This window comes from Myxocyprinus asiaticus, chromosome 9 (genome assembly GCF_019703515.2).
Source record: "Myxocyprinus asiaticus isolate MX2 ecotype Aquarium Trade chromosome 9, UBuf_Myxa_2, whole genome shotgun sequence".
NCBI lineage: Eukaryota > Metazoa > Chordata > Actinopteri > Cypriniformes > Catostomidae > Myxocyprinus > Myxocyprinus asiaticus.
In genome coordinates, this window is record NC_059352.1 from 35610658 (window position 1) to 35623881 (window position 13224).

A 13224-nucleotide genomic window follows, 5' to 3' on the forward strand; every position below is an offset into this window, starting at 1 on the left:
GGCGTGTCTGGGGACCGGCGTGCAAGTTTTTTCTCTCTATTTGCTCTCTCTCTCTCTCTCTCTCTCTGTGTCTCTCCCACTCGCCCTTTCCCTCTCCCCTCTCCCTCTCCCTCCCCTCGTCTCTCCCCAGGTTCCCAGGAGGCGGGGTGGACCATTGGCTGGTGGAATGGCCGGAAGGGCAGTGTATCCCCTCCAGAGATGGGGGGGAGTAGGCCAGTCCAGATGGCGCCCCAGCCTGAATCAGGCGGGGGAGGAGAGTGACAAGGAGGAGGGGTGACCGGACTGTGAGGGTGCACGGCCAGCGCTGAGTTAACTAATCAGCAGGAGAGAGAGATAAAGGGGAGCCGGAGACGCCAATTCGAAAAAGAGAGAGGCCTCTGTGTGTGTGTTTGTTTATGTTTATTTTATGTTGTTTAAGTTTATTTAGGTAAAGTTTACGTTGACTGCTCAGCCGGTTCTCGTCTCCTCCTTGCCCATCTTACCCCGTTACACCTTCATTAAAGGAATATTCTGGGTTCAATACAAGTTAGACTCAGGCAACAGCATTTGTGGCATAATGTTGATTACTACAAAAAAAAATGTTCGACTCATCCCTCCTTTTCTTTAAATAAAAGCTAAAATCAAGGTTACTGTGTGGCACTTACAACTGAAGTGAAAGGGGCCAGTTTTTGGATTATTTAAAGGAGGAAATGTGAAGCTTTACATTTTTTACATTCATTCTTTTGTCAAATAATATAATGTATTATTTGAGCTGTAAAGTTGTTTAAATCATGAATTTTACAGTTTAACATTACATCCTCATGGCAACAAAGTTGTAAAATTGCCTATAACTTTACACAGAAAAGGTTAGTAAACGACTTTAACACACTAAAATCATGTTCAAAGTTCTATCAAAGTTTGGTGAATGAAGTGCAATGTATAATGAGCCTAATTTAGAAAGGCGTGTTTGCATGTAAAGGAATGATAATAATCTAATTTAAATACTCAAGAAAAATAAAAATTTTCAGGGCTGATTGCACCTGCTTAAACTAGATTGTGGGTGGTTAGTGAATAAAGGCCTCTTCACACCAAATCCGTTTTTACGGTGCATTTTTTTTTAGTTCTGATCGAGCTTTTTGAACAGGAGCAATGGATTCATATGGCCCTATTCAGATCGGGTCTGTCAAATCGTCCCTTGACAATCCAAAGGTTTATTTATTATTATTTATGGAAAGTATAAAAGTTCTTCTTTGGACTGCGATGAAAACTGATTGGCCAATGAGATAAGAGCTTTTTGTCATTTTCTAGTCACTGCAGCTGCTCAATACAGCGCGTTAGTGGCGCTAATCAACTGGCAAACACTGGCATTGGATGTGCTGCTGATATACCCTCCACAAGAATTATATACTTCATAAATAGTTGCATTTCAAGAGTCCTTTGTACTGCAAACATAAACCCTGTATGTTTTTGAAAATCTGCTTATAGTGCTAAGTCTTAAAGGAATATTCCAGGTTCAGTACAAGTTAAGCTCAATCGACAGCATTTGTGGCATAATATTGATTACCAATATAATACATTTTTACTTGTCCCTCTTATTTAAAAAAAAAAAAAAAGCAAAAATCTGGGTTCCATTGAGGCACATAAAATGAAAGTGAATGCAGGCCGATCCGTAAATGTTAAAATACTCACTAGGAAAGGAATATTCCTTTAAATGTAGTATCCTTTAAATGTACATATTGGAAAACTCGATTCTGATTGGTCAATGGCACCATCTAGCAGTCTGTTATTGCTCTGTAACCACCGCAGCTTCACATATCAGACCGCTCATCCGGGTCCTTGCGAGCCATTTCTCCGGCTTCCTTGATCACTGTCCGATCTCTTCAAGTAAGGTAATAAAATATTTTAAACTCAAATCAAAGTTTCGTGTCCATTTATTTGTTTATTTGGCAAGTAGTCTTGTAATAGCCTGGATAATGAGGAGGCAGTTGGCCTTTTTCCCAAAATAAACATCAACAGAAAACACAGATACAAACCAGAGTTTGATTTCAGCTGTTCAGCGATTTCTCTCTTCTCACATAATTACACAATTTCAATGCAAATCAAAGCATCATGTCCATTTATTTGTTTATTTGGCAAGTAGTCTTGTAATAGGCTGAATAATGAGGAGTCAGTCAGATGGTCATTTTCACAAAAAGACCATCAGAGTTCTGTGTCACCAACAGAACTCTGGAGGTTGATTTCATCTGTTCAGCAATTTCTTTTTTTCTCAGATTACATAATTTCAATGCAAATTAATATTTTATGTCCATGTATTTATTTCTTTGGTTAGTAGCCCTGTAAAAGGTGGGATAATGTACAGTCAGCCAGTTGTTATCGCAAAATAAACCCCTTCATGGTAGAACCACACTGCTATTTTTATTGCAAGGATAATTCAAAAAAGTATTGCAATAATTTATAAAAGAAAAATACAGTGAGCTAGTGTTTTCTTTATATTATTTTTAATATTATGCATAATATTTTATACCATACATGTTATAGTTTATACATTATACATTTTATAATATACATGTATATTATTCCACGTGTATTTATATCACTGTACCTTGTGTTATATTATTCAGGCATTATAAAAAGTGAAGATGGGTTTGGGTGTGCTTTTGGAATATACTCGTAGATAAATACTTGTGCATATGTACTGTACATATCCATGCAATTATCTAATCAGCCAATTTTGTGGCAGCAGTGTAATGCATAAAATCACACAGATATGGGTCAGCAGCTTCAGTTAATGTTCACATCAACCATCATAATGGGGATAAAATGTGATCTCATGAATTTCGACCATGGCATGATTGTTGGTGCCAGACGGGCTGATTTGAGTCTTTCTGTAACTGCTGATCTCCTGGGATTTTCACACACAACAGTTTTTAGAGTTTACTCAGAATGGTGCCAAAAACAAAAAACATCCAGTGAGCGGCAGTTCCGCAGATGAGAAAGTTAAATGGAGAATAGCCAGACTGGTTCGAGCTGACAGAAAGGCTACAGTAACTCAGATAACCACTCTGTACAATTGTAGTGTGCAGTATAGCATCTCAGAATGCATACACATCGAACTTTGTGGCAGATAGACTACAACAGCAGAAGACCACATCGTGCACTTTATTAGTGCAATAGTATTACTAATAGAAACTAGTATAAATATGTTTATAGTACAGCAACAGCGCCGCCTACTGCACAGGGGTGAAATAGTTTTTTGTTTCATTTTTTATGGACTTGGTGTGAATAGACCATCCGTTGGAAGTTCGTCTGGCAAAATCATCACAGATTTGGTGTGAACAGGCCTTAAGATGCAGGTTTAAATGCAGATAAATCCAAGAACAAAAATGGCACAACAGTTCAGTAAAATCCTCCCTCAGTGTCTCCTTCACTCCTCCATGTGAAGATTTGTTGCAAATAAATTGAAAAAATTGCTGTGGACAACTGCTGCAAACAGTGTTGCTGACGAATAAATTACAAAATAAAGCATTAATAAAAAGGTGCTAGATCTGTAATGATAGGAGAAGACTTGACAGGACGAATACAGCAAATGTATTCTTAAAGGTACACACAGTAATTTTTTCTTTATTTAAAAAGTTTTACTTCTAAAGAAAGCAATTGTAATTTTAAAAAATGTATAAAATCATGACCATTTACATGAGATGAAGACTCCAGTCATATCAGTAACCTTATAAAAGCAGTTTTATTCTACACAGGGAGGGTCCCCTCATGGGGGCTGCCATGTTAGAATCACATATAGCCGAATACTACTTGCTTAATCTTAGTAACCACTCTGTTGATGGACACTTCTATTCATAGATTAAATTAATCCTGGCTTACTGTGAATAGTGAATTTCTACAATGGCATTAGTAACTCAAATCTATTGCTTTTGAATGGTGCTCCATCCACATCACTAGGTGTCAGTGTAAGTCCAAGGTGACATGTTCAAAAAATTATTGAGAGCACCTTTAAGGAAGTTAGTCTTTTTGACCATTGTGTGTCCAATTTTGTGCTATTTTGGTCTAGTAGCTGAATTTTCATTGACCAGCTGAAGTTAGTTAATAACCTAATAACCATGATGTTAATAACATGTGTAGAGATTTTTGGGTTACTATGGCAATGTTAACATGTACACAATCTTGCCTATAAGAAATACTGCATTTAATAAAATTTAATGAGTTTAAATAATTTTTTAATAGAACAAAAATAACTCCATTGCAGAACCAATGTACAACTACAGTACAGCTATCATATGCCAGCAGAGGGAGTTTGAATGCAAGATATCTTCAGATAAGATATTATGTTTAATACTGACATTTCCTTGGCAAAATCTTATAATCAGTTTTCTCACACAGTAGACACATCAGACTGTATTTGGCAGTAGATGTTCTTCATAGCAGTAGTTCATAACTCCTCCCGAATAATTCACATCTTCATCATTATCCTGGCTCTCCTCCGAAAAGTGTCCAGTTATTGCTCTGTCTGCATTCTTTTCCTGCGGTCTCATCTTAAGCCTCTTCTTGTTGCTATTTCTCACCGAAGCCTCAAGAGCTTTTTGTTTGCGGTAAAAATGTGAAAACTTGTTGAAAATGATGGTGATGGGTAGTGCCACTACTAATGTGCCACCCAGGATGCAGCCAGATGCTGCCAGCTTTCCTGCTACTGTCACTGGCACTACATCTCCATATCCCACTGTTGTCATACTGACTGTGCCCCACCACCAGCAAGCTGGGATTGTGTCCATACCAACATCTTCCTCATATTCTGCAGTGTAAGCGATTCCAGAGAACACTGACACACCCACTGCCAGGTACAGCAATAAGATGCCAACCTCTCTGTAACTGTGCTATACAGGGAAACAAAGAAATTATTTTTTGGTTTAATGATTTTCTTTTGCATGGAAATTGTTAGCTAGGTAGAGAAGCAGTGGGTAAAAGCTGATTATATAAAACATAAAAATAGTGATGCACCGAAATGAAAATTCTTGCCACGCTGTGCTGAAAACTGAAACAGAAAGTGACACTTTATTTGGAATAGGTAAACAAATTCTAAACATTATAATATTTTCCAACAATGGATATGCACAACAAAAGGACAAATGGATATTTTCCATTTCTAACATTTTCCCTTATATCTGTCCATCATCCATGTTGTCATTATTGCCGTGAATAAGGAAAAATGAACTGGTTTCTCTGTGATGGTGTCACTCACAGACTCACAGCGCAAATTGCACAAGAGTGCATAATGCCACACAGACTGGATTGAACTCCATATGTTTGACCCCTCTGATGTAGAGTGTGGCTCAAATAGTAGGTGGGGAAATTTGACAGTTGTGATTAGTAGTGGGTCAATTTTTTGTGCTATGGGGGAAAAGCACCAGCAAGCCCCAAAACAAGACTGTATTCAGGAAATAAAAACGAAAACTTTTCTGCATTTTCACATGCGGCAGTTTCTCTTCTCGTATAACATGAGATGTTACGCGGCCTTCCAGCTTCATCACTTCTGGTGATGAGGACTTTAATACGCATCTAGGAAACGCAAATGGTAAGGGAATTTACCATTTCAATGAATCTGACTTTTTATCATCAAAATACAATCCGTCATCAGCCGGCATTTACATAAAATTGAACCAGTAGCATTTCATATGAATGCTTCTTTTTCCTCTTATCAATATTTCTGTTATCAGATTTTAAAGTAACAGTTTCTGTTCAAATTTTCAGTCAAGATTTTTCAGCCTTTTTCTCTTTCGACCACAAACCAAAAATGTTCAATAGTGGAAATTCTGGTGCATCCCTATTGAAACTACCACGATTATAGTAAAAGGCTTCCACATTTAAAATGAAGTTTGAATGGAATTCAAACTTAAATTCAATTCAGTGTGAAACACAGACAATCAACTGTATTCAATCAGTACTTTTCAATATAAAACTTAATAATACTGTTGTTGATAGCCTATATTTATTAGCATTCCATAAACTAAACATAGGCATTTACAGTACTGTAAATGCACATGTAATCTCACCCGTAGTGTAGCGCCTAGTGACCTTAACCCTGTAGAATGCCTGGCTAATTTCAGCACCCTGAAGATTCTCATCAACCGCAGCACCTGGACCAGTTTTCCCAAATTGCCCAGCTCTGACTCACTCCCAATGACCAGATCAAAAAAAAGTGTTATGTAGATGGGCATCACTGAGACAAAATCAATCAAGTTTAGTGGTAGCAGGAAGAATTTACGACGGTTTGGAGCAAGAAGCATACGTGTTACTACCTCAAAAGTAAACCAGCAGATGCAGAAAACTTCTAAAGCTTGCATCGTTGGGTCCTCAGCTAGATTATCATTTTCATCAAATGTCTGGTATTCTGGAATGCTATTGATACACATGGTGGCAATTGATATTAACACCACACAAATGGAAAGTAAGCTGAAGAGCTTGCTAGGGATTGAATAACCAGGATTTTCTAATGTTAGCCACAGACACTTAAGAGTGTTCCCAAAACGCATTTCATGAAAGTGCTGCATATCCTTGTTAAGGTCAGATATCTCATCAACAGATGTATCCACACTGCTCACATCACTCTCCTCATCCCAGCATTTATGATGGCCCTCCAGTTTACGATCAAGGTAACGATAACTACAACAACTGTCCAGAAAGAATTCACTGATGCCCCAGTACTCTATCTCCTGAGAGAAGGAGAAAATGCACAGTTCCTCCATAATATGCAGCTTGCCAGTCTGGTAAAAGTGGAGGACATAAGGAAAAAGGTCAGGGTTCCGGTCAAAGTAAAACTCTTTCAGATGACCATCAAAGTCATCACAGACCTGTAGAATAGCATCCTCTGAGTCACAGGATAAGAGTCGGCCAAGGCGGGTGTCTGGAAATTTCTTCAGGATGCTTGAGCATAGTTTGTGCCTCAAACCACCAACATTGATGTGCACGAGGTAGTCCTCAGGATCCAAAATCCACCAAGGATGTTTTTCCTTCACCATGCTTCCACCTACACAGTAGAGTGAGAAAGAGACAACTGTTTTTATTCATCTGGATGAATGATGCAATTCTCAACTCTTGAAATGTATGTAAATGTAACTTTACATATTCACTTTTTACACAAGCTAATGTGTGTAACTTTTCGGTATTAAAATACTTTATCTTATCCCAGCCATCCCAAGCGATTATATCACACTAAAGTCATGTTAACATATATTATGTTTAAGTATTGTGGTTATACTTTTGAAATGGTGAATATTTAATATTTTGTGTATTGGACACGTTTTCTTTCTTTATATGTGCCTTACTGAACGTGATATATTTTTCTTTAGAAAAAGAGGGTTGATTATGACAGTGTTTGTGGAATTGTGACAGAGTTAAACTTGTGTTAAACCTGAAACATTCTTTGTAAGAATAAATATCTATGAATTTATGTTAAAGTAGTCAAAGCAGTCCTGGTTTTGGTGGTAATGTCTGCCCTGTTCTCAATTCATTCTCAAAAGTTTGCACAAAATATCAAAATCTTTGATTTGCAAACAGTTCTATCAAATAGAATTATGATCAAATAAAATATTTAAAGTCAGCATTAAAATCTGACAACAATGGTACCAAAAATGTTGCTTCTTTAGCTCAGATCACACTAAGAACAGTATTTTTATGGCTTGTCCAGCTAATGTACATAGGCAATTCCACGGAAGTGTCAACCATACTATGGAGAAATCAAGTTTTAAGCAAAGGACCAAAACCCATTTTAAATTCTTGATTTAGGTCTGTATTGTACTGTACTATAGTGCTAAATTGCATTGTTTATCCACCTTTTGTAAGGGGTGCAGGTGCACCATTTTAAAAACAAAATTTTCAAACAGAAAATCAGGTCAAACGACTCTTAATTTCACTTTAATTGACAGATGATGTCTGTTTCTAAAAGATGATTGGCTTTTTTACCTATAAGGCAGGACTTTCTCTTCTACACCCGCCATATTGGGTGTTCCAATTTCTCCCATTAATTTTAATACAAGTGGGCCATCGCTGGCTAAACTGTTAGAAAGCACAGTTCTCAGTTTTCATCTTTTTTACATTCCAAACTTGCTTTTTTACACATTTTGATAGAGGTATCTTTCTAAAGGAAAATATAATAATAATAACTATTAGTATTTTAGTCAAATTAACAATCTGTCAGACTATTCAGGGTATTTTCCTATCTGTGGCCCGAGCTGGGATAGGCTCCAGCACCCCCCGTAAAACCCTGGTTAAGCTACATAGGATGGAGCAGGTATAGAAAATTAATGGATGGATGAAAAACAATCTGCCAAACAATAATAATCCAGCAATTATAAACCTTATGCAGATAGATTATTAGTTATAAAATGATATACATGGAAATGCGATATATTAAAAAATGCTCTTGAGAAACTCAACTATATGAAGCTGTTATAGCCTATGTCTAAGAACAACAGTAGTACCACACCTCTTAGGAAAAATATCAATACCAGCAAATAATCTCTTTACATACATTATATCAAAGTTATCCAAATACAACAATACTTACAGTATATGAGTTTAGGCGTTAATAACTTTTAGCCATGTAAACAGACTAGGCTCCCTTTTTTTTTGATAAACTGTGAAAGGCGCGAGTAGTTGCACGAAATGGACTTCCAAGTGGAGCCTCTTGTTAATTTTCTAATGTTTTTATGTGCTACTTTGATAACGATGCTTTTAGGAAACTTGTTGTAGAGATTAAGAACTACTTGCATGTGACTAACATTCTACATAGTCAGGGTTGGGAGGGATACTTTTGAAATGTCACTACAGATTACAGAATACATGCTGTAAAATGTAATTTGTAACGTATTTCATTGGATTACTCAAAGTCAGTAACATTTTTTAAATACTTTGGATTACTTCTTCAGCACTGGTAGATTTTTTCACTTGTTTTGACTATAAAAACTGCCAGTACAGTAAGACAAAATACACATGTTAAAAATACATCTCTGAAAAACCTAAATATCTTATGCAGTGTTGTTTCTAAAACAATATAAATCAAACTGATCTTGTTTTAAGGATTTTTAGATATTTTTACAGGATAACAATACAAAAATTATTATCAAGAATATGATTTTTGCCCTAATATCAAAGGTCTTACTAAGAAAAAAGATATTATGATCCAACGTGAATTTTCTTGATAAAAAAATATGATCGTGCCTGGTAACATGCATGTAAAATGGCTAGAAATAGTATTTTATCTTTGCGTAAAGCTGACAATTTACACAAGGTTTATCTCTATTTCTTGGGCTCCAAACTTACTTCAAACTTACTTCTCTGTCTGCTCGTATGAATGTAACACATCATAAGAAAGTGCTTCACCGCTGCTCAAATGCACTTTGGATTGCATCCTTTATATGTATAAATGTTTTCCATCTGAAAGGACTAAATATTAAATTAAACAAATGACAATACAATGCAAAGTAATCTCTACAGTAATCTAAATACATTTTGAATGTAACTGTTTTCTAATTACCAATGATTTAAATTGTAATGTAGTGAAATACAGTTACTTATATTTAGTATTTTAAATATGTATTCCCGTTACATGTATTCCGTTACTCCCCAAACCTTTACATAGTGCTCCAGGAAGCCCGGCCTATCGGATAAAAATCCCCACAAATTTAATTTCTTTAATTTTATTGAAAAAAATCTTTTTATTCCACATCTTGCCTAATGTCTCAAAAAGGGCTGGGTTTTCACACAATATTTCTAAACTATTTTCATATTTAGAAGACAAACTTCTGGACATACTGGCAAAGGTTTCAGCCTTATTTCAGCATCTCTGGCCGGACAGCTCCCACAACTAATAACTTTATTTTTATGCAGTGGTGTAAACTAATTAAGTACAAATACTTAGTTACTTTTTTAACCCTTAAAGGAATAGTTCACCCAAAAATGAAAATTTGCTGATAATTTTCTCACCCCCAGGCCATCCAAGATGTATCTGAGTTTCTTTCTTCATCAAAACAGAATTTAAGACTTTTAGGATTTCATTTCAGGCCTCCTCCTCTAAACAATGCAAGTGAATGTACTCCACTTTTTGACGGTCCAAAATGCATATTTAGGGTGCATCAAAATAATCCACACGACTGTATCTGAGAAAAATTTAGTGTTACAAAAAAAATATATATATATATATATATATTTCATAGTGTCCAAAAACATATCCATGTGTCCAAAAGCCTTTCCAAACAAATAAAACGTAATAATTGTATACAAGAACTTATTATACATGCAAACACAACAGTGACTAAAGGTTTGCATAGCATGTAATGCAATTTCACAGAATGAATGCTTTTTGGCTCAATGAGTCTGCATCACTGAGTCTGTGTCATTTACTTGACACCATATCCAAGTGGCCATATGTGTGTGGACTTGTTTGAAAGATAATCGCCTCAGCTAAGTAATGGTATGTGATATTTTATGTTCTGTTTTTCATGCAGTTATAAGTGAAAATGCAGCATGTAAGCCACATAAACATAATTGTCAAAGACATATACTTAGCTATTACTCGCTATCTGTGAATAAAACAAATAGGCTGTTTATATTCTACTCTTTGAGAGCTTTCCAACAACATATGACACATGGCTATTTGATGAGTTTTGTGTTTTTACTGATTGCAATAATATGTACAGTGCAATTTTTTTTTTATTTTTTTTTTTATAAATGATCAAAACGGAACACTTCTAATTTGTCTGCAAATTTCAAATAAATTGTTCAGTTTTGGTCATAATGCCTGCATGCATTGGAAAGTACAGCTTCTAAGATGTTTTTTTTTTTTTCAAAATCTAAGATTTTCTGTTGGTCAAGACTGTGGTTATTAATATTTTGACAATTATTTATTTTCTCGCAAGCTTAAAGGTTTAAGTAGCTTTTTTTTACAGTTGTAATTTGAGTTTTTAAATTTGTTGCAACTTCTACTTTGCAAAGTTTTTAGTAAAAAAAAAAAAAATTCTCTGATACAGACCCTCTCATTACTCTTGATTACAAAAAGTTTGCTTTATTATTTGCAAAAAGAGAGCAGAGATATAAACAGTGCAATTTATTAACAGTGCAGTGTATTTGAATGACAGCAGTGTGAGGACAAACACTCATCACATGCGTTCATGGAATCTGTGTCAGATCAGCAAGGCATGTTATAAAAAGGGACTATTAAGAAGGTCTGAACTTAAATAAGCCTAAACACTCTTCCAAATGCACAGATAAGATGCAATTTACCCTAGCTGTGTGCAAACCTGACAGTCAGTTCTTGCAGAATAAAAACTTTATTCATTTTGCTTCATTCATGAATGATGAATGACAATGAATAGAAAACTGGGTGCTGCATGCTTTTGATTCTTTCTACAGCACCGAGTACTGACACAGAAACTCCAGTAGGTAAGCACCTTGAGTACGTGTGATTACTTCATCTGTTGTGCTTTTGATCCTTTCTGCAGGACCTGTAGCACAGAGTACTGACACGGAAACTCCTGTAGGTAAGCACCTTGAGTATGTGTGATTACTTCATCTGTTGTGTCTCTCAGCTGTGATGAGCTTTAATGCTGAAGCTGTTAGTTTAACTCTATTTCCCAGCTGTAGTGTAGTAGTAATCTGAGCAATCATGGAGTGAGAAACAATGCCGATTTCTTCAAAGAAACCACTCACTGACTGACTGACTGGCAATGCTGACTCAAATGAACGTTGTCAACTCAACTGGCTCACTACACATAAAATGGTCTTTTGTCACCTGCTAGCTAAAATCTTTAATGTCACATGGAAAAATGACATTAGCTGCTTTTTACATCTGTGCTGCTTTTACACTTTAGTTAAGAACACCACAAACACAAGTGGAGTGATACAAACAGTAAAGAGTCCGAGTGCTACTGTTCTGAGATATCAGCACTCTTGGAAAGCCTCTTGTCCAATAAGATTCGAGGACTGGAACTAACTGCTGTATAATAAAACATATTATATTTTAACAATATATTTTAATATTAAGTAATATATATAAATTAATTATATCCGTCTTTCTACTGTATCGATAACACCAAATACACACTCAAATTAGTACATATGCACTGTCTTGTAAGCAGCTGCTTTTCAGCAGCCAGCACTCATGTATGTGCAAGCACGCATGAAGAGCACTCGCGATGCGCAATTGAGGCTGTGTGTGTCAGGTCAACGTTCCTGTCTTAATGAGATATTGGAAACTGGGTTGAGTTGGTCCATTCAGATGCAGTAAGTACCAAATATTTAGATATATAAACCTGAAAACAAACAGATATAAATATACAGATGTGCTCGAATAATTTGCAGATGTGCTCGAAGAAATTGCAAACTTTAAGTCACAAGCTAGGGCATTTGCTTTTCTTGCACAACACTTTTATTAAGACACTATGCTATTATCCTCACAAACTTTGGCAAATCTAGCAACTAATTTAACTTATAATCACTTTTTTTTTGCCCATTTACAGACTGCTATCTTGTAAACTAACTTAAAACACCTGACAAATCAATAATAGGCTTCAAAACAGTCAATTGTACACAATGTGTGTCGAACTATGGAAAGTCGCAAAGGACAATATAGTGTTTTTTTAAATCACATTTTTACAGTATATAAAGTTTAAAAAGTTTAATAAAGGTAAAGAGTTAAAAGCAAGCAATTTCTGATCTTTGAGTGGATCTAAAGCTGAGACAAAAGTTAGTGGGACGTTTTAGTTCCTGTGACATTTAAAGATTTACAATATAAATTACATATCACAGATGTAACATTTAAACTTTTATTATAAAGTGTATTATATTCTGATATTTCATCAAAGGATGGCCCCTTATGTTTCTACAGACATCTGGGCTAAGCCCCAAATATCCACTGATATAGAACCACCCCTGCATTAGACCTCACATTGTGATGTCACTTTTGTCTTTACAGGATTTTTCTGGGATGTGTGTGAATGTGAGCACAGATTATGTGAAAGTTTGGGCAGTGTGAATAAACAAAATCTTGCAGTGCCAGAACAGTTGAAGAAATGTCTTTCTGGGATCTCTGTGTGAATGGGGCCCGAAACATGTATTCTAGAAAAGAAACTAGAAAGAAACATGACAAAGGGATCATTCCTTTTCTTACTCCATTTTAGTGAGGTTCTCCTCACTAAAGAGGACACCCTCTCTCTTAATGCTGAGATTAAATCAATATGTAAC

The 13224-nt window shown here is 35.8% G+C and overlaps 1 protein-coding gene across 1 annotated transcript; it reads right to left on the minus strand.

Annotated features, from left to right (window-relative positions):
• Positions 1-4379: 4379 nt before the first annotated feature.
• LOC127446052 (potassium voltage-gated channel subfamily S member 2-like) lies at positions 4380-7004 on the minus strand. Its single transcript, XM_051706676.1, has 2 exons — positions 6039-7004; positions 4380-4862 (listed from the first exon to the last, which is right to left on the minus strand). Exons 1-2 carry the CDS (start codon positions 7002-7004, stop codon positions 4380-4382), a joined length of 1449 nt encoding a protein of 482 aa, XP_051562636.1.
• Between the last annotated feature and the right edge of the window lie 6220 nt (positions 7005-13224).

Excerpts from the sequence above, each read along its gene's own strand:
- LOC127446052 (XM_051706676.1), bottom strand. The coding sequence starts at position 7,004 with ATGGTGAAGGAAAAACATCCTTGGTGGATTTTGGATCCTGAGGACTAC. Across the intron at positions 4,863-6,038 it reads CACTAGGCGCTACACTACGG|CACAGTTACAGAGAGGTTGG; the intron begins GTGAGATTACAT and ends TTCCCTGTATAG.